General features: G+C 37.4%; 1 protein-coding gene across 23 annotated transcripts in view; it reads right to left on the reverse strand.

The window, feature by feature from the left end:
- TCF4 (transcription factor 4) overlaps positions 1–22917 on the reverse strand; it is a 340184-nt gene that overhangs the window by 43702 nt on the left and 273565 nt on the right. For all 23 annotated transcript variants that reach the window (XM_079784804.1, XM_079784818.1, XM_079784802.1 and 20 more), the window contains 3 exons: positions 12667–12772; positions 9045–9178; positions 2838–2970 (listed from right to left, as the gene is read on the reverse strand). In XM_079784804.1, the coding sequence (XP_079640930.1) occupies positions 2838–2970; positions 9045–9178; positions 12667–12772 (373 nt within the window). The remainder of the gene's footprint in view (positions 1–2837; positions 2971–9044; positions 9179–12666; positions 12773–22917) is intronic.

Below are 22917 nucleotides of genomic sequence, written 5' to 3' on the forward strand. Positions count from 1 at the left end.
CAGTTCAGGACAACTGTTGACCACCAGGAAGATACATTATAACATGAAACTGAGAAATGGGCCAATAATCTTTTGAACTGAAAAAAACAGCTTCCTAAGACATCAATGTTGTTTATTAAAAGATTGCACTGCCTTGCAACTTTACACCAAGAAAACTTGAAAAATCTGATGTCCATGTGTTAGCGCTTGAACCCCATTCTTACGGCATTAGTATTGCTTACAGCCATTTTCTACAGAATCATGTGTGTAATCTTAAACATGTGTCAAGCTATGTGTTCCCTATTTACCAATTATTTAATTAGCTCTGTTTGTTCTTTGCGATACAGGCAATGTAATATTTCTTTATTTCCTGCATTTCAGAATGAGTGAATATATGCCAAGTATTTTCAAAAGTCTACAGATGTATCCTATTAACCCATACTGTTTGTTAGGGAAGCATTAGTAACTGAAGAGAAATCTTCTCTTGTTATACAGACATGCTGCCATCCCTGACTTCTACCACACTCTGAAAATCCAGCCAAAACCTAAGAGAATTAAAGTGCGAAGAAACTTGAGTCACGCAGACACTATGCAACCATGAAGCCTATTATCATACCCAAATTTCCCTCTGCATTTTAACTGGAGGAATTGGAAGACATGTTTTAAGGGAGAACATGAGTCTTCTCTCTTACAGTAATCCTAAATTCATAACCGTATTTATGCAGGTTCTTCCAAAATGCTGAATTACCATGTCTACTTATTTCCTGAAAAGATTATAAAGCTTTCTCACATTCTACTAGCAGATTTTGACAAGTACACCCATGGTTATGGAATAATTTATGTAATAATGTTTTGCCTAAAAAAGTTCCTTTTCCAGGTTCCAAAAATTTCATACTTTTTCCCTTTTAAAATTATAGCTTCCTAATTATTATCTAGACCCTCCCTCCACTTAAACAAGTTAAGTCCATCTTTTGCCTAGAGCTCCACACTGCCCAGGCCAAATGAAGGAGAGGAGACATTCCTAGTCATCTATAAGCTAATGATGAGCCAACTAGCTTAACTAAGAAAAATCCCATTCCCACTGAGATGCATGGCTTTGCTAACCACAGCCAAGGGACGAAGATTACGCTCTCGCAATATCTTTCTTCCCAAGTCTAGTGCCTGTCTCCCAGGAAGACTGTTTTGCAAATTAATTAACAAAACTTTTTTTTTTCAAACAGTGCCTAAGTATGTTTTCCTCAACTCAAGCGTTTGCTCCACCTTTATACCTTCCTAAAAAAGAAAATTACTCAAACCACTAGCAGACAGGAAATCTGCCATGTAAGAGGATGAATGACCGGTCAGCCTGCTTTATAACCAGACCTCATGACTACAGAAAGGGGCTTTCCATGGGCCAAACCACACTGAAGTGAAATATGCTTCTCTCACTCTTTCAGTTCTGCACTTCTTTCTTCTTGTTTTTCAAATCTGCCAAAACTGCATTGATAGCTACAAAATGTCCCCATATGACCGTAGTCCAGAGCCCCCCAAGGTCAAACTCATGCAACACATTTGTAGAAACTTTGTTATGAAAAGTTACAAAAATGGAAAATCCTATTTGCTTCTCAATGAGACATGATAGTGAAGGGCTGCTAGATGGCTCATCTCAAGTGTGAAATATATTATTGAATAAACAGAGAATGTATTATTTAGGCAGGATTATATTTGCAACACTTCAAAATACATCTCTTTTTTCTATTAAAAAAAACAACAAACCTCCCACATAAGTGATTCATACTAGTTCCCAAAGTTCTACAGACTAAGGAAAATGAAAAAACTACAAACAACTAAGAGTAGCCGCAGGATTATTGTTACACATTCTCCTCCCTAAAACACCCAGTGAGTATTCTCATCAGTGACTCCCTGGGAGTAACCCTAAGCCCCAGCAGGGGATGGGTGTGAGCTAGAACCAGCGCAGTGGCCATCAGTGAAGCCTGAAGTTTAACAGGACCCTGGAGCATCGGGCTGTAGTGCTGGGTGACAAAGACAGTTGACAAAGGCCAGTTCACAAGGGGGTGCTTGCCTCCTCCCCAGCCTGAACTCTTTCTTCCCTGGGCAGCAAGACATCCTGCCAGCTCTTGCCTCCCTCGAGGTGAGAGTGTGATGGGGAGCCATCTGTCCTCGGGAGAAGACCACAACGGACAGCATGGAAAATGAGAGGAGGAGGATGGCTCAGTTAATCTGGCAGCAACTTTCTGCCTGAACTTATTTTTCTCTTAACTTGAGAAAAAGTAGCAGATAACTTCTGTCCCACGGATGCCCAGCCGTCTCCTGTCCTATGAGTGAGTGACACTTCTTCCCTCTGAAGGACTTCACCATGCGGCGTTCTTCTGAAGGTGGAGCTCATCTAGTTATTCCTAGTTGCCTGTCAGTTTCACTTGAACCCATCTGCAGAAGACTGTGGCGTGTCATGGCTAAGAGCACAACACAGTGACTGAATCTGGGAAGTGGTCAGTAACTACTATTAAGAGACATCATGTTCTCTATCTCATTAGTCTTCAATGGTATGTCTTATAAAAGTTCACTTTGCTTGCTGTTTGGGAGTATGAGAAGCAAGGTGGTTTGGTATATTTAAATCCTGTTAAATCTAATTAGAATAAGCAAAGTAGCCAAATTTTAGTTTCTTGTGGAAAAAAATGTGATTATGGTCAAGCCAATGACTATTTATGTTTGGTTCATTTGTTTGTTCGGTTATGTGACAAACATTCACCCCCTGACTGCTGTTCAATTATGGGGGGGGGGGGGGTAGGGGGGAGAGATCTTTCATTATAATCCTGACATTGAATGTTGGTACCAGAACTGGCATTTCCAAAACTCACCCATTATACTGTCTGTCCCGTTGGCAGGAGGCGTACAGGAAGAGGTGCTGTAATGGTTGGTACCACTACGATGGAAAGTGGACATTGGAGGAAGACTGGAATTGATGTCTGCTGAGGAGTGTGATGGGTAGCTCTGTAGCAAGAAGCAGAAAAAGGAGGCTATTTTCAACCATAAAATATTTAGTGGATTAGTTTTATAATACTTCCTTCTGCAATGGAGAAAGCCCTTAAATTTTCAAAATATTGAAGGATACATCTTGCTTAGATCTATCAACTTTCATTTTTAAAATATTAAAACACAAAGACACATTGTTTGGATTTGCATCAAATCTAGGGGAATATGATGGCAATGTAGGATACTGAAAGTGACTACAATCTCTAAATCTAAATATTACTTCTTAAAAGCATATCTGTGGCCTGGCTGGTGTGGCTCAGTGGTTGAGCCTCGATCTATGAATCAAGAGGTCATAGTACAATTCCTAGGTTGTGGGCTCAATCCCCAGTAGGGGGCGTGCAGGAGGCAGCCAATCGATGATTCTCTCATCATTGATGTTTCTAGCTCTCTGTCCCTCTCCTTCCCTCTCTCAGAAATCAATAAAAACATTTTTTTAAAAAAAGCATCTCTGTGACTTTAACAGCATAAAAAGCACTGCTATTATTATTTCTTTGTGCAGCCTATTGATCAAGTAAGAAAGATTCTATGATAAAAACAACATGGTGATCTACAGGGTTTACATTACACTTCATCCTGACCTCTGAACACTAAATGGCAAAGAGTAACCAGTCTCAGGTCTTTTTCCTGCCAAAATTGATCACCTTTTTGAACTCCATCAAGAATAAATGGTAAATAAAAAATTTAAAAAGTGCTAATGATTAGATATCTCTCAGAAGCATCAATATGTAAAGCCTTAACTCAAAGACTGTACTGAATTAAATGAGAACAAGTGAACTGAGAATAACTATTTGGCTTCTTACTTTATATATGTCCACTCCATTAGTAATCTTCATATGTTGACTGTGAAAGATCACCTTTACAGAATCATTTGGTTTAAGGCTTGGCTTTGAGTTACATTATTACAACAGTTGGCCAAATAAGCTGCTTTTCTTGGGGCATATCACAGTCGCTGGAAGGTTGGCAAATTAGGTGCTACCTAGCTATCTGCCTGGGAGTAGGCAGATCATTAGGAGGGTCATAATAATATTTACAGAAAAATATCAGGCTATGTTCCTGCTCAAGATAGTAAGTAGCTTAAAAAGGTGCTCTCACAGGCATCTGATGGGTTATAAACATGTAAAGGAAAACATTTAAGTTGAAATAGACATTTTCCTTATATGTGATATATTAATGGGCTATAGATCTTTATTATGTGATTATTGGAGAGTCTGTTAATGTTCTACATAAAACTGAGATTGGAGATGATGCTCAAAGTCAGAGGTGCTTCAGGCCCAGGCCATTTGTTCACAAGGAGTGAAACCCTGGTGTCTTGGTATTTTCTTTTATTTTGAGAGGCCCATCTTGGTTCTACCTCCTCCTCAATGATTCCTCACTGCTTCCAACTCTTCCAAGATTTCTCCTCTCTGAATCCCTAATGAAATGACAACATCTTCACTGAGCCATTTAATAATGCTATGCTGCCTTTCATTGCGATCTCTCTCACATGCATTTCCATCTACACTGTAAACTCTTTAAAGGGAGAGAATACAGTTTATACCTCTGCATCCCACAACGTGCTACCGAGTGCTGAACACATAATTACCTTATATACGCAATGAACAACTGGCTACTGGTGTTCAATAAATACTGGATTGAAATGCTAGTTATCTGAGAGGTCACTAAAAAGTCTGAAAAATGAAACTTTGTTTCAGAGCCAAGTCTGCCACATCCATGCTTTTGAAAATATTACTTCTGCACACTCAACTAGTCCAAAGGAAAGGTCAACTTCAGTGTAAAAGTTGACATACTGCCCTTAAACTTTTCCAAGTTCCCAAGAATGTCTTTCAAACTTTTAAGTTTCATGAACCTCTTTGCATGACTAAAAATTTCCTTATGCTACCTGTTAAACTCATTTCTTCTTGCTACTCACAGAATACCCCAAGTAGTCCCTTGAAATTTCTTCCAAAGAATAGTAGAGTGGGGCCATTCCATAGTAGAGCTAATCTGAAACTCTGAATAAGCCACAAACACCAAACTTAGAAGAGCTATTTCTGCTCAGGAGCTAAAGACTATCATAAAGTGGAGAAAGAGAGAAAGAATGAGGAAAAAGAAATTGAAAGAAAAAGAGAAGGCTTCAGTTATGCTCCATGCTGAGTTTCTAAAGAATAGAGAAACTTTATAAATCAGTCCCAACTATGCAAAAATCAAAACAGAGACAAATATTATAAAACCTATTTAAATAACTATTAATAATTACAGAATGACACAGGAAAAAGATTATTGCATCAGTGAGAATTTTTATACCCCTTAAACCTGGGCAGTAATTCAGGATTTGACAAAGGGTTCATACTGACTTCTGAGACTAAAAAGAAAAGTTCTTTTCCACAGATTTTAATGGGAAAACCCATACAATGCACCCAAATCAGTTATTTTTAGAGACTCATAGAATAGGAGATGCTGAAAACAATTGAGATTTATAACTCGATTAGTTTTCAAGAAAAAGAATCATGAAAACTACTGTTACTCAAAGTCATAATAAATACCCCACAGAGAATATCAGTGATATGTGAATCATGTTTCTTGTAGAGTAGTCAGGGATCAACTACAAGAGGTCCTCTTAGTCTCTTTTAGTCCAGCTATTAATACTGTCTGCTCTGCTTACTACAAAGCAAAAGGGGAAGTATGATAAAGTGCTATGGCCTTACATGCCCACTATTTATTTTTACCTTTAATGGCCAAAGTGAGTGTATTTAGAATCCATTGATAGAGTAAGTGGTGAAAATGTTTCCATTAGTGATGTTTTTATGGGTCGATCATTCAAAGATTGACCTCACTTATATGTGGAATCTGTATGACGGACAAAACAGAACCAGAGGCACATGGAACAGTCTGACAGAGGTCAGCCAAAGAACACATATGAAGAGGTTAGTCAAAGAACACATATGCAGAGCCCAAGGACACAGACCACAGTGTGGTGATGGCCAGAGGAATGGGGGAAGGGGACTGGGGGAAGGTGAGTAAAAGCAGGGTGAGTTGGGGACATCTGTAATAGTGGAAACAATAAAAAATGAAGGAACTACAATAATTGGTAGCACATACTAAGAATACAGTTGGGGTTTAGGGTAAGGCAGGGTTTCACAACCTTGGCACTACTGATTGTACCAGGTAATTCTTTACTGTGGGAGGCTCCCCTGTGCATTGTGGCATTTTTACCAGCGTCCTTGGTCTCTATACACTAGATTCCAGTTGCAACTACCCGCCCTCCCCGACACATACACACTTCCAAATGTTTCCTGAGGGGCAAAAATCACACCTGATTGAGAATCACTAGGGGAAGGGTTTATGTTACAAAAAATAAAGACAACAGAACTTCCTTTATATTAACATTCCTGACTCCTAGGACTATGTTACTCTGTAGTGCAAAGATCAGGCCTAAACCATGCCAGACAGCAAGGACTTCATCCTATTTTTAGAATGAACTCTGTCAAGTCATTCCAAACTTAAACCTTCTACAAGAACCATTCCAAAGCTCAACCACAAACTCCATTCTTCTGAGTGACTTTGTACGTACACTTAGGGCACAGTAGTGATTAGCTGTGGGATTGTGTTGCAGAGGCTGAAACTGTAGAATCTGAAGAATCAAAATTAGGTACTTGACAGTTGCTACTAAAATGTGTGGATTTAAGCTTTATAATTGCATTCTCTTATAACATGGTACAAAGTGAAGTTGACAGTAATGTTTCTAAAATGTTTTACCTTTAGAGACAATACAAATTTGGCTATATTATACCCAAAATACCACCAGGAAAGCTCTCTTCTCTTCCTCAAATGATTTCTTTGTTCCTTATGGCACTGGCCCAAAGCTACAGGTGAACATTGTAAGGAACTGCCATTATTTTCAAGTGAAAAGATACCAGCTGCCTACTATATACTCCAATTATTCTCCGTCAGGGTCAGATTTTTTAATGTCACTTCAAAATATTTCCGAATGGTTATTGAAATGACAATGATCACTCGATATAACAATTCAACAGTTTCCAGTGAGAAACTTACCGATGAGAAAATTCATTAGGATACATTGCCAGAGACATAATTCATTCAGCCTTTTTAAAAAACAAAACCCCTAATTTCTAAAATCTGCTACATGATCATGTTGAGAATAAAAACCCTGTGGTTTGTGATGGATAAGTGACATTATAAATACAGCATCTGATGCAATTTACTGGGTTACTCCCTCCAAATGATCTTTCTTCCTGGTTGACAATAGTGTTTTCATTAAGCAAAACTTTTTCGAAGTGTAGTTGGTTTCCTTTACAAAGCTACATTGTGTGCATTTGGGCATATTTTAAAGATACCTCCCCCATGCAGTGAATTTGGGATAAAATGAAACTACCTAAATCAACATTCTAGACCATGACAGGGAAAGAAAAAAGAAATATAGAAGGGAAGAAAAATAAATGTCAGGTGGACAACTCTTAAAAGGACTGAAGTTCCAACATATTAGAATACTGCCAAAATCTTTTACGTCTAATCAAAACTTTCCTTGCTCATAGGACACATGTAGATTTGATCATGAGTTCCTTAGAGAAGTGGAAAATGATAATGGATAAATAAAAATGTTAGCCAAGAAGAAATTCTAGTATAATAATAGTTGATATTTCTCTAAGCTAATACCTCCAAGTAGGAGGCGGGAGAAGAGAAAATCTGAAAGCAAATCATCTGCTATTGAGTAAAAATGTGCTAAACTTTGCGATAGTTTGTGATTTACACATTCAAACTTAGAAGATAATATAAAAGGCCAATTCTACCTTCATCTGTCTCTCATTAATGGATAGGTTAATTGACCACATAGTGTCTCTGTCACTAGGACTAAATAAATAGAAGGCATATTCAAGTATTTCAGAAATCCTAACTCCTGGGATATTTTAGGTTGTTAGAATAGGATATAAGTCACTCTCTCCATACCTCTAGTGGCTGAGCAAAAGAAAGACCACAGAAATCTAGGAAGTACTATATCCTATATGAGGACAGAGAAAGAAACATAACTCTGGGTATTAGAAAAAAAGGGAAACTCCAAGATGAAGAGAAATGATATAAAGACTACTAATACTAAGTGGACTGGTAATAACCTTGTAGGAATGGATGTCCATACATTTCCAAAGCTAGGTTATTGCACAAGGGACTCACTTTTATCTTATCTGCATCGCAAACCTAACTCATGATCTAGAAGTACTCTTTCCTCCATTTAATGATAGACTTGCATTCACAAGCGGATTCTTGGCTGTGGTTGTTTTAGGGCTAGAAAAACATCAGGTTGAGTTGCTTCCTCCAGGAGAAAAAGTAATTAATATTAGGATGGATGAGTGTAGGTGATGGGCAGAGTGGAAACTTTAGTAATAAAAGAAAAAAGAGTAACATTCTACAGCAGTTTTCAAGGGGCATGAGGCAAAACAGAGTATCAGTAGAAGATTGGGGCTGTGGAATTAAAACTAAAAATAGAAAATTTGGAATCTGCTCTATACAGAAATCCCATGGTTGCTGTTACTGATGGGAGGGTGAAGAAAAACGAACTCTTTCTCCCAGTGTGGCATAACAGATCAAAGCTGTGAGCAGTGAGAGAAGCCGGTCAAGGGGAAGTGGAAATGCCCATGAATATCACTACCCTCACAGTCTACTGACTGTCACTCTGCCCCCTGCAGTATATCCTTCAAAACTACAAATAGCAAGAAAAAAGGGAACAGCCATAGCTGAATTCTGCAACTGAAATACAGTGTGCACTTATGTAACAAAGGAAGTTGCCAGTGTGATAATGAAAGCACAGAACAAAGCACAACAAACAGAAGAACAATGACAAGGAATCTGAAAGTAGTTACAAAGGTGATCTGATTCAGTCCCATCTTTGATTATAGGAATGAATAATACAACTGTAAGCATAATAGGTGTGTACAATGTTGCATTCATTTGGAGAGTCCTTGTGTACACGCATGGAAAGACAAGGATTGGATTTAGTAAACCAGCTGTCTTATCCCCATTGCCATGAGAATCTGCCTTACCAAACGTTCGTGTGGATGCAGGCTACAGTAGCTGCTAGACTGTGGAATATGAGAAGAATTGCCCAGCATCCCTCCGTAGCCAGGCTGATTCATCCCACTGGAGGAGCTCCAAGGGTCACTGCTGTGATGGCCATCTGTAAAGGACAAAGAAAACCGTGACTTTTCTGAGGCATTCAGCCTTGCTTAACAGAATAGAGGTTTTTCATATACTTGAAAATGGCTGTCTCTTGTGCATTCATCTTTGTGTCAGTTAGCTGGTTACATCAGAAAAAAGTCATCATTATTTCCCCCCAAATGACTCTATATTGCTAAACAAACATAAATATTTCACATAGCAAAGTGTTCTTAGTAAAAAGCCAACTGTAAAAGAAAAGCATTTCTACATGGAATGATGTTAAGACAGCAGGGTACCTAATGCTAAAGGAAACATTTCTTAAAACTATTCTGATCCCCCTTTCTATGGAAACTAACCAAAAAGTTAAGTTGTTCCTAAATGTTGGGGTAAAAATAAAATACGTGAGACATTACACAGTTGGCATGTCTACAAGTTTAGAAAGTACATAAAGAAATAAGTCATAATGAAAAAGAACGTCTCATATTTAAGACTGACTTTCACTTTTGTAACATATACAGTAGATAGAATTAAAGTTGCAATTACATTATGACATATAGGAAAGAGGAGTCTTGAATATATCATTCTGAGTTTTTATTTCCTTTGAAAACATTTTTTGGTATATAGATATATGGCTATCTCAAGACTTCAGTAGCAATTCAAAGAGTACACACATATTATAAGGTGGATAATGTGCTACAGTCAATTTTCGGAGTCTCTGAATTTTACACAACTACCTATGAGTTTAAAAGAGGTTTAAAATAATACGAAAACTATATAAAGTATGTTTTTATATCAAGTTAATCTTTTTTGAATACCATATTAAAAACATTCCTATAGATTCTCTGGGTCTATTGGCCTAGAAGTTACTATGGGAGATTGGTTTTATTTGCTTTAGGTTTCTCAAATTAGGGGGGAGGAACCCATGTTTCTGCTGGTTCTTTCAAGTTTTCCTTCTGTCATGTTTGACAAAAATCACTGAGTGCCAGATATATACAATGCCACCAGCTAGGTGTTAACTATATGGCAGGTATTGCTTTGTGAAAATAGGATTATTTTCACCAGCCTTTTATTTAATAAAGACCTTTTGAAAATTTAGGTAATAGGCAAGTTACATCTAACACTGTATCTCATGAGGCTTCTTTTTTTCCTGAGATTTTAAACATAGAAGTTAGAATTCAGAAAACTGGAATAGTTTCAGGACAGAAAGGAATAATCTATAGATTTCTTAAGAACTATGCAAGGAAAATCATGTCTGTGATCTTGATAATTTAGGAATTGTAACTAGAAGATGGAAATTAAAGTTAAAAATAAGAGGCTGCACAGTAGCAGGTTTAAAATAAGCCCCTGACAGTCTCTGAATATCTTTCCCCTAAACATCACGTTTCTCCAAGGCCTGAATTCCCGGGGCACCATGCACCCCTCACTGAAGGAAGCCGATGTGTAATGGGATGGTAATGTGAAAACCTAAGACTTTCACAAAGTTATTATTCATCTACTTTAGATTTAGCCCTGAGATTGAGGGAGTTTAGATGTCACACATGAAGTTCAGGACCACTAACTTTTCAAATAGATGGCATATATCACAAATAAATTGAAAATATATATCATTAAAACGGACGCTTTTGAAACATTTTGACAACATGAGGCACTATATGGAAATACATTTAGGATTTGTTAACACAGAACACTCAACCCAATGTAGACTTACAAAAATACATATTTACATAAATTATGCTTTTCACAGTAAATTAATATTTATCACATCCCATGATCTTGGCATAATGTTGTTTTGAAAGAATAGAATTAGACATGTGCAAATTAATTGTGCTCATCATAAATGTCAACTCAAAAAAATATTTTTGGTTTTTTGGGTATTCAAATGCAGAAAAGAAAATTTGCTCCCCATACTCCGCATGGTCTGCAGAGAGGACAACCTATTGTTTTAAACTACCCCATCTCCTCTGCAGTGTGCAGCTTAAGCAAGCCACCTTTGGGAAGGCCGGCAGAAGAAATCTATCCTTCTGTCAATTTTCTCCATGAAAACCTGCTTTTATTGACGAATCCTTGAGATGACAGTCTTTGTAAGCACCAGCAGCAGGACTAGCCACAAAAGCAGGAGCTGATGCCCGTGTGGATGCGTGGCTGCTTTTTATAGCTGAAGGGGAGGAGCCTTTTGTAATGGCACAGAACACACCCAAGTGACATGCCCCAGGGTGTTCCTGTGAGGGTTACACCTAGGACAGGTCACAAAGATAAAGGATCCCTGTGAACACGAGCTCCATTATGCATGGAACAAATTCTCTCTATTCCTGGGGGACCCATTCAACTCAATTTTATAGATTTTCCGTGGAATTTTACAAGTGAGCTAATAACCTAAAAGAGCTAACCCTCTGAAGGGAAAGAAAATAAATCCATTTTCATCAGAAGGATTCTGAGTGTGTCCGCTGTAATCGGAGTGAGACGCAGGCTGCTCCCCTGGTACCTGCTGCCCGAAGCAGGCTCCCTTGCTGTGACATGGCCCTTCCTAGAGCAGCGCAAGGAGGGAACTCTCATGGCACCTGCCAAAGACACACTCCCACAAGGCTTCCACAGCCTGGCAGAAAGAGTTAACGTTCTGCGTACAGGGGATCTCGGTCAGTTCCATACCTGAATTTCAGAGTATTAACTTGGTAATATGATCATTGCGTTCTGACAGTAAGTGTCACAGACATATCAGGAATGGAGCTTAGCTGCATCCTCCAAACTCTATTCTTACAGCAGCTGCTGTCATTTCAACCATCTTCGTTTTTTTTTCAAGCAGTAGGCAGGGGCTGTGCTATCAATGGCAAGACTATAGGCTCAGAGACCACACATCCATGGTAATTTAGTCAAAGACACTGGCCAGTTAGGAAAATAAATATATGTTATCAAGCACAAAGCTATAATATTCTGCATTTGTCGGGGAAGAAAACTGGGTGTTCTGCCCTACATCAGTTAGCGTGCTGAATAAAGCTTTGGCCGTGATGAATAATATTCTAGTTTTCAGGTAGGTCACTTCATTGATCCAAAGGAGATGCTTGTTCTTACCTATGAAACAATACGTGGCTAAAATTTTAATATAAAGTTATTTATAATAACAAGTTGTGCCCAGGTGTGTTAAATCCAGGATGCTCAAAATATACACTGAGTCCAAACACTTCAAAACATACACACACTCTTCTTGAGGGTGAAGATGCTGGAATGATTAGTCAAGGAAGACCATCCTCCAAGATATTGGTTCTTAGTCAAGTAAACCAGTCTAATCTTAACTCCTTGTTGCTCCAGGGGCTTTCATTTAAAAAACAGGTCTTAGGAAAGTCTTAAGTATTTATTTGTTTGTAATGAATGCATGACCGTCAGTATTCTATACTTGTCTACTCTTCCACTTCTTGGGTATCAGTTCAGCAGTCACTTGCCCCATCCATGGCATGACAAGACCCAGGAAGACTTTTTGCAGTGGGTTTCTGGTTAGGGGAAGAGACAGCTTACCTTGCATGAAGAAGGAGCTAGGGAAAGTGCTGGCTGCTGGTTTCGAGGAAGGGTAGCCTGGCGAGTCCCTATTGTAGTCGGCAGTGCTTGCTGATGGAGCATAAACCTGAGGAAGGAGAGGCAATTTAGTTTGGCTGGCTGCACTGACCAAAGCACTCAAGGTCCATAACTATATAAGACGCAGGCACACGGGGCTAAATTTCTACCATGTGCATTCTCAATCTGATGAAAGCCAAGAAACACCGCTCCTTTCAGAAAAACAAAAGACAAGCCCTTGCCCCCAAATGCTCAGTATATGTGTGTGAATGGGAGACTGGGTGTGATATTTTCAAGTCACAGGCAAGAACACGTCAAGTTATAAATATGTTATACAATACCAATACAGTGGTGCTGGGAGTTTAAATATCCTTTCTTTTTAAAAGCATAGGTGGCCCAAGAGCACAGGAAAGGTAAAAGCAGAAAGACGTGCACCAAGCTTCTCCCGCTTTAAAAAATGTTTAACTTTTCAATTGCAGTTGGCATTCAATATTTTATTAGTTTCAGGTGTACAGCACAGTGGTTAGACATTTATATAACTTACAAAGCTTCTCCCCTTTTACTCTACCTTTCAATTAAAATTTTCACTTTTGAGAGAGAGAAAGAGAAAACAAATATACGATTCAAACCAAAGAAAGTGACAAATATATCTTTGAATATTATTCCTATTGTGCCAGCTTTTTGCAGAGATGCATGAACAAGGCCACTAAGAGCCAGGTCTACATAGACCACCAACAATCAGTGTGCAAAGAAGGGGGGTAGCCCTCCTTTGTAGTTCTTACTATATTTCTGTGTGCAGTTAACTTAAAAAGTGTGCCCAAATCCCAATTTGCTTACATTTGTTTACTAATACTCATGAGATCTGGGGAACTGGGTCTTTATAAAAATAACCTATGTATTTTTCTCTTTATGTTTCCCTTAAAGACGACACCATACTGGAAAGGCATAAATTCATAAGGTACAGTTTAACTGTAATTGATTTCCCCCTTGCCTTTTTTTGCTAAATATAATTTTTTAAATCCCCATCTTCTTTTTCTCCAGAAGTTCCTCTCTCCAGATGGTGGGAGACTGAGCACTGTCGTCCTCCTGAGGAAACGGATACCTTCCTCCTCCATTTTGAAGCAGCAGCGCTCACAGAATTGGCAGTGAGCCCACATGAGACTCACAGGTCACAGTACAAGAAAGAGAAATTCACCAATAAAATGGCAACGGCAGGGTTACCAGAAAAATAAAATAAGTCCCCCCCCCTTTTTTTACAGCACACATCAAATAAACACCCTACGAAAAATTATATAATTGCTCTCAGAACACCATGAATCACAAACTAAGTATTAATATAAGGTTTAGGATTTCACAAAGGATAGGTCCACAGGGACAGATGTGGAAAAATATGCATACACATACATACATCAAATAAATGCTACATATGCCCCACAGTGCCCTTGAAAATTGGGAGGTCCTGGAGATTGAACAAAACAAAAACAAAACAGAAAAACCCATGTGCACTTTAGAAAACAAGGATTTTTCCTGTGTCATGGTGGGATAGAAGCCCTATATTTCACAAGCTAATTTTCATTTTATTTTTAAATGTTCTTCATATTTTAAATGTATAAATAGCTATTGGCTTCTATTTTCAAAGGGCTTACAATAAGGGGGGGATTTTTTCAAATATCTTTAAGGGACAAAAATAAAATGTAAGCCAGGAATCCCCAAACAAATCAATACTCTCAGTTCTGCAAAGCAAAACCCAGCATTTTCTTGAGAACTATACAATTAACAGTTTCGAAATACTCCTAAATGTATTCGGAGAAGGTCTTACATGTAGGCTAAAAAGATAAAAGAAAACATTACCTTCTAGAAAAGGGGGAAATTGAAAATTAGATCATCTCATTCTAAGAAGAGTATGAGCATAATATGACTATAATATATCTATCTACAGGCTATTAGCCTGACAGCCATTTGGCCAGCCAGTGTTAATATATAGTACTATGTGTTATCACCAAATTTCAGAAATCAATATATTTACTATAAAACTGAAAATAAACTCTAACTCATTATTAAACCATATTTTAAAATAATGGAAATAACTCACTTTAAGATAATAGTTGAATTTTAATTATATATTTCACTACATTATCCTTAAACATGTACTAGTATATTGTTATATCAACATCATTTGATGGCTCCTAAGAAGGTTAATTTTCCCCTCCTGATTTGGATGGAATTATTTGCTATTTCTTTTGTGAAATAAGGTCAAAACTTTGGTAATTTTGTTCATGTATAAGGAAGTTACGTTGACTATGAATTATGAGCAAGCTTAAAGATCTGTGGGTAAGATCATTTACTCCAAATTCATAAATGCTACCTGCGTGAAAAAGAATATCTATGTGGTTAAAGAAGTTCTTAGGACATCTTAAACCATCCAATTTGTTTTTCTGGTGTTGTAGCCAAATGAAGACTCTTTATACAAGAGAAAAATCTTTGTTAACAAGAAATGGACCACTATTTAATGGCTTTTTTTAAAAAAAGGCAATTTATGCATATTTTATACATTTTCTTTACATCATAATGTAAAGATCAGGTATAATGTCACTTACAAACTTCATCCTTATCACTGCAAAAGTTATAAGTGCTCTATTTGTTTACACAAATAAATATCACACAGAACTGTTATACTTTTAAAAGTAGAAGAAATTAAAAAATTATTTATTTTAACTATAAGGAAATTCAATAAAGAAATGGTCAAAGCAACTGTTAACGATATGTGACTTGATCAAGCTGCTCCGCTATCAACTGCTCTTTATTTTCCACTCTTTAAAGATTACTTTCTTTAAAAATGGAGACAGAGGTATCAGATGATAGTGGTGAAAACAGAGTGATCATAATGTTAATACTTCAGTTATCCTTCATGTTTTCATCTTTAACAACCTAGATGGATCAGTGAGCTGCTTCATTATTTTTAGTTCAGTCAACTATTTTTGCCAATTTCTCAACCAAGAGGACAAGTTTCAATAGGTGTTCACTAGAGATACTAAATTCAATAAGAAAAACTCACATCATTTATTTTTTCATTATTACTATTCTATGAAAATAGAAAAATGATGTACACATTTGTTAAATAAGATAACTTTTTACTTAACAAAACAATAACAAACACCAAATAGTTGGAATCATTTTTAATGACTAACACCAGAAAATCAGATCAATGAAGAATAGAATTAAAATCTCAAACTCTAGTTCAATGTATTGAAGTGACTCCACCAGTGAAACATGAGGAAAGTCTAAAGGGAAACAAAAATCTACATTTAGTTTTTCTCTGATACAGTAGCTTAGATCAAGGTCACTTTTGGCATTCGGATTCCTCCCATAAGAGTGACTGAAGAAGTGAGAAATTTTTGTTGCAAAATTGGGAATGGGGAGACTTGGCCAAACTTATAGGCAACAGCCTTTTAATGAACTATTTGTTGAATAAAAGCTTCATGGAAAACCAATAGCAAAGTATAGTTAATATTCAAAGTAAACACTACATCTTTTCCTTACAATCCTGAATTTAAATCAAAACCATGCGTATAAAAATCCTGAGTTTAACAAAGCTCTCTAGATAAGATTAAACCCTGAACTGGTAAAAATAACAAATGTTTTCATATTTAATTTTTGTTGCACCTGGAGACGTATTACTATTGTACATTAGCTATTTCATCCAATGGTCCTGATTATCCTTAGTGCACATGCTTTTAACTAGAACCTCTGCCTATTAGAAAAGAAGAAAAACTAAGCAAAAAATAAATAAAAAATGAAGGGAGTAGCAGATCCTACTTTTTATAAATTGAAATTTGTAATTATCAATACAAGGCTTATTTGACCATAGTTTGTAGAAATATTCTGGTGGAGCCTGATAATTACCTTTAAGAAAATAAGATATGATATGGTATATTCAGAGTGAAACTAGAATATGTTAATGGTATTTGCCTCCTGAAATGGGAAGCTAAACTGAGGAGATCAAGTGAAGTGGCTACAGCTCATGTATAATGGGTGACAGACAGTGAATTACACCGTGCACCTTTAACATTACTACCCCCCTTTGAGATTCTGCACATATCTGAACATATACTTTCCAAAGAGAATCAGTTCGGAGTAACTAAGACATTGCGATCAAAACTTTCAGACCCTTAAAGAGTTGCTATCTGCTCCATGATGAGTAGAAAAGAGCAAAGCAGAATTATGCCTCAGATTCCCAAGTGCCAGCGAGGTTCAGACCGTGGGAGATTTCACAAATATTCTGAAGTGTGGCAGTTAAACACTCAAATGCCAAGGGTTTGTAGTGTGCGCCTGATGTTTTCGGACCGAGGCATAAGCTTTGAAGCTTCCTAGCATCTAATGGGGAAGAGTACTTAGATGATCAGCTCACACTGCTCAGGCAACGAACTGGATTGGACCTTCAACTCTTACAGTATGGTGTGAAGGACATGGGTCACAATGAGAGAAAAGAATGGCCCAGGGGCAGGGATACCTCCACGTGTAGAAGATGGAAAATGGACACTGTAATTGTCCTATGTGACCAAGTTAAAGATCCATAAAGTGAGGGGAAGATGTACTTAAAAGAGACAGTCTCCCGGTAATACAGAAACAGGTTTGGCAGGATAGGAGAAATCACCCAACTCTGGAACCAGGTCAACTCTTTTCAAACTCCAGCTCTCCCAATTAGTTGTGAGGACAAAACAAAGCAATTTATCTCTCAGAGCCTCAAGTTTCCTTTGTCAAATGAGGCTATCCTATTCTTATTGTGAGGATTAGAGAAAATATCTATTCAGCATGATTACTAATATATTGTAGTCACTCCATAAATGATAGTATTATTTATATCTTGTTGTAAGTGCTACTTATTGCTTATAGCTGTTTTTAACGTGTCTAGAATGGAGCTGTTCCATATAGTAGCCATTAGTAATATGTGGTTATCTGAATTAAGCTTAATTAAAATTAAGTAAACTAAAATAATCAGTCCCTTGGTCACAGTAGCCACATTTCAAGTGCTCAACTGCCACACATGGCCATTGGCCATCACCCTGGCCATCACCCACACAGAACTTTCCACCATGGCAGCACGTTTACTGGAAGTGCTGGTCTAGAGACATGCTTGTCTGTGAAGAGACCCACTGGGCCGTGCGCGTCACCCTCCATCACAGCATCTGTTTGCAACAATGCCGGCTTGTTGAAGACCTCCTGTTCCCTGTAGGCTACAAAAGCAAGAACTCTTCTGGTGGACTAGAAAGAGAGGCAAATTTCTACGTATCTATCCCTAGCACACCTAGTATACAACTGGTGTGTAATAAATGTTGACATTATTGAATGGCAGGACATTGTTTAGGCAATAAAGCTTGAACTGATTTTTAACACTTTCTGATCTTGTGTGTTCACAAAATTGGTAATTGAGTCCCTCCATTCTGCTCTTTCTTCGTTTTTATTACTTTTTCTTTTTGAATCTTTTTGTATCACTTCTTTACAGCTGTTCCTTTCTCCTTCTACCTGCTACCCACTGTCCTGCCTCTTGGCATTATATATTTAAAGCTCAAATAAGTTCAACCTCATTTTACAAATGAGCAAAAAGAAGACGCTAAAGGAGTTGTTACCCGAGGGCCTAGACAGAGTCCGGGCTCCCGATTTCTTGTCCAGTCCTCTTGACACTCTCCTTCCTAAAGTCTGTTTTGGTTTTATAACTTAAGTATTCTAATGAACAGTAAAATGGCATGGAAGGTTGATAAACAGGTTCAAGTAACAGTTGAAATATGCTCTTATACAGTTTAAAGGCAAAATGAATAACACTCAAGAGCATATAATAGCAACGTAAGGCAATATACAGCCTAAGAGTACAAAAAAGACAAACTACAGAAATAAAATTTATTCACCTGATATATTCTCAGTATAATTACCAAGTCAAGGAATATTTACTAGTGGAAAGAGATCCTACACTTCATTTCCAAGTGATGGTTACAGGCTGGTTTGCATTATCATCACACAAATAGGATATCTGTTTAGAGATAACACATAAATGTGTGCAGTATATTGACAGAGAGATAGATATTTAATTATAAATGGAAATTTTTGGGGTATAAGCTGTTGAAATTGTGAAGCTTTTATTATCATTTAAATCAGCATAGGCTGTCATAGGAAGTAACCAAATAGTTTTAAGTTTCCTAAAATAAATCCAGTAGGAAGAGTTTTGCTAGTCTAATTTTTTTCACAATTATAAAAAATGTGTAAAATCTACCATTCATGTATATATTCATATTTTATTTGAGCTAACAAATAATGACCTGTCTTCACTCTAACATATATTGCAAAAATATGTGAAAGTGAATATGTATATAATCTCCATAAAATGAATTCCTCGACTATGTAATATATTTAGAATACAGGTTACTTTAAACATACATCCATATTTCCCATCACAAATATCACATGTAATTTTTCTACCCTTCTAAATATCAGCTGAGTTTCCATGATCTATTAATGAGTAAATTACATCTGAAGCTAAATCCAATAAATGAATTAGAGCCAAGAGTTTATCTTTCTCAGACACCAAATTTCCTTTTCTGTGTTAAGAAGTAGTAAAATGGTAACAATTTCAATCCCCTTATTTGTTCATATATGTATTGATCAAATTATATAACTGAAAGATATAAAAAAGACCCAAAAGAAAGCAACAGGGAGGAGAAGCAGGGACCTGAATGTTCCGTGACATACCAGGAGTTGTGTAAGCACACAAGATGGGCAGAATGGGCCCAGGCACTTCTCTGCCAGCCCACCCAACCTGCAACAGGCTCAGTGGAGCTGCTATAATAACAAAGTGAGCCCGACCCATTGTTAAGTGTGTGCCTCCTGTGTTTGTTATGGCCAGGCAGCTCTATCTTGTTCTTTGTCCATGTAGCCCTTGACATGTCTAGAAATTTACAAGGAAGAAAAAATCCTGCTTCAATTAAAAACAAAAACAAAAAACTAAGGCAGAATCAATAATAATTGCATAGCAATATTACTGGGATTTAAATCTACCGGTTCACTCAAGCTATATCACAGACCTAGAGGGTTTTGAGATTTTTTAGTTGTTTTCACATATTATCCTACAACCATCTCAGTAATGTATGCAAGAAGTTACCAATTAGGAACAAAGAAAAGAAGTAATTTATTATGGAATCACAGCTTAGCACTCGCCAGATCTGGAAAAGGACCTAGTCCCAATGCCTGCCAGCCCCAAGCTCTTGTCACAGTTGGCATGACAAAATGATGACAATGATAAAAATACTAACAGTTTACTTACGATATGCTAGACACTTCCAGGAAAAGTGTGCATATAATCACTTTGTCTTTACACTAATCCTATTGTTTATTATCAGATCAAATTCACAAACAAGGAATTTGAGGCACAGAGAAGTTACCTTGCTAAAAGTCATACAGCTAGTTACATGGAAAAACTGGAATTAAAAATCATATCTTTTGACCACCAGTCTACCACATTTCTTCTTGATAGCTAAAGCTTCTTTCTTTTCAGGGTATTCATGGAGGCCTGCCAGAACCCAGCTCTGTAGAGTCCTGGGTCCCCTACACTTCCTGGCCATTCTGCAGTCCAGGACCTGGGAACATTGTTCTCCCAGAAGAGAACACTGGGTGATCCCAACCAGGAAAGCACGAAGGAGCTTCCTGTGTCCTCCTACAAAGAGGATCACAAGAAGGATCGTCCATCTGTCTTCCAGACATAAAGCTGGGCAAAGATTCAGAAAGTATTAGTACTCTCATTAAAAGTACTGAAGACAGAGAGGTTACAGAATCTGTTGAGCGGTACACCTGGGTTTAGTGGTGAAATACAAAGACACTAAATGGGTAAAAAGTACCATATTATTTAAAGCATTCACATGAAGTGTGAATATAGTCCTGTCTAATGTGTACTCGCCTCTGGCTACAAATACTTCTTTTTATTTTTTACACCTGCTTTTCTCGTGCTCTTGGCACTAACTGAGCAGACACTGTATGTTTGCTATTACTTTCAACGTGGCGTATCCCAGGAATGTCCACTGCTAACATTTTGAGTACCTTGGCCATGGCTGAGGATGCCTTCAGCTGATCAAATTACACCTGGCTAAAGAACTCTTTGAAATACTTAATTGCATAAAATGTGGTTCAGGTGAAACCTGACTTCTTCCTGGTTACATTCTTTTGGTTACTTATTCATGTGAGAATTGGCTTCATCACCAGACTCAGGATTGGCACATACAAAAGACTGGATATTAAGCTTTTAAGCACATCACAACTCTATAATATATTCTAACACCCAAATTGTTTCCAAGCTTTTATTTATTAAATGCTCATGAGAAATTAAAGGTAATAGTAAGGAGAACATGACTTGTCATTTCAATTAATTATTATCTCTAGTTATCTTAAGTCATAAACAGATGTAGTACATTATTTATATCTTTATTTACAGCTACACATCAAATTCATGATTGTCCATTTTTCTAATGGATCATCTCCCATCTCAGTACTACTTCTGTCTCTTTGGCTACCAATTGTTTACTTTTTTTAGATGACAACTACTGCTTATTAGGAAGTGTTGGAACATAAAAACAGTGTTGGTTATACTGCCAATAAATAGCTCTGTGACCTTTGCAGGCATTTTTTTTTTTCATTAATTAATTAAGGGCAGCATGTCTTTCAGATGACAACACATTCTAAGATGTTATAATAAAGAGATAAATTAATTTTAGGTTTATTCCAATGCTAATCATCACTGTTTCTTTTATACCCTAGTCAGTAGTTAAGAAGGCCTGGTAAGAAAGTCAATCAAAGAAACAATAAGGTTAAAAACAGTATGATGAAAAAAATGTGCAGGTGCACTGTGTGTGTGTGTGTGTGTGTGTGTGTGTGTGTGTGTATTACCTGGCACAGCACAGGCTCAAGTAGTTCTAAGTGCACATAAGAATGAATGAATAAACACATCACACACAAGATACACGTCAAACTAAGAATAACATCATACTGGACAAAGATAAACATTCATTGTTTCTGACAAAACAGATTCTAGTGCTTTTCACGTCTCAATGTGTTTTAAGGCTGAGCTTTCTTTGGAAGGTGAAGGCAATTATGAATAATAGTCCATATTGAAGATTTCTCAGAGTACCATTCCCCACCCTTTTCTCTTTGAACCCAAGTCCATAGGTTGATGCCTGAAGTCTAGTGCTAACATCCTTCACTGAATTTTAGTAGGTGTGTCTTTTAACAGGGATCTGAGCTCTAATAAGTTTGGACACCACTGAAATAAGTAAATTACTGCAGAACTTAGTTAATGTACATCCTATAAGGGGCAAAAGCTTGTATCCCCAGAAAAATTCCATGGTCACAAATCCGCTTGTCAACACATCTCCAATCATCCCCCCTCTTGGGAAATAGAAATGCTGCTACAGTTAGCAGTTACTATACTTCCGTGTGATGAAGTCTCAGATCTTTTCTCAAGGATTAATTTTGAAGAATGAGAGGAAAATGGAGAAAGCGGGAGGTATGGTGAAGGTTTTATAAGAAGGGGAAGCAGAACCAAACAAAAATGCTGATTTCTTTAGAGGATGACCATATACAACCCTTAATGTGTCATTCTTAGCTCTCCAATCCTGAGTGTCTTTACTGCTGTGTTTGTAGATACAGGTAATCACCAGGGATGGCCAGAGAGCCATCGTTCCTAAGTACACATTCCTCCCCAGGAAGCAAGAGCGATTAGGAAGAAAGTTGTGTGAGATAAAAGCAGAAGGATGCACTTTCAAGAGCAAAGACCCAACTAGAATGAAAAGATAGTGAGACAAGATTCTAACAGAGATTGAAAAGACAAGAGGAATACTCAAAGAAACATTCACAAAAGGGAATACATACTTCACTGGATACCTTCTTTGGCCCAGAACTTAATTGTATACAAGGAAATTTGGTGAAATTCTCTGATTAATCATTATTAAAAGTTCCTACCTTTACAGTATTTTAAATGATAAAATCTGCCAGCATCCATTATCTTACTTAGTAATCAGTTGGAGAAAGATTATCTATCTAAGGGATCAAGCATCTCACCCATGTTCTACACTAGGAAACAGAAGCTGAGGAGGGTAGGTGCCTTCCTTTCTCAGGGGTCACATGGCTCCATGAGGGCAGCAGAGCAGGTCAGAACCCAGGTCTTTTCACCCTGAATCC

This window comes from Cnephaeus nilssonii (assembly GCF_951640355.1).
Source record: "Cnephaeus nilssonii genome assembly, chromosome: 11".
NCBI lineage: Eukaryota > Metazoa > Chordata > Mammalia > Chiroptera > Vespertilionidae > Cnephaeus > Cnephaeus nilssonii.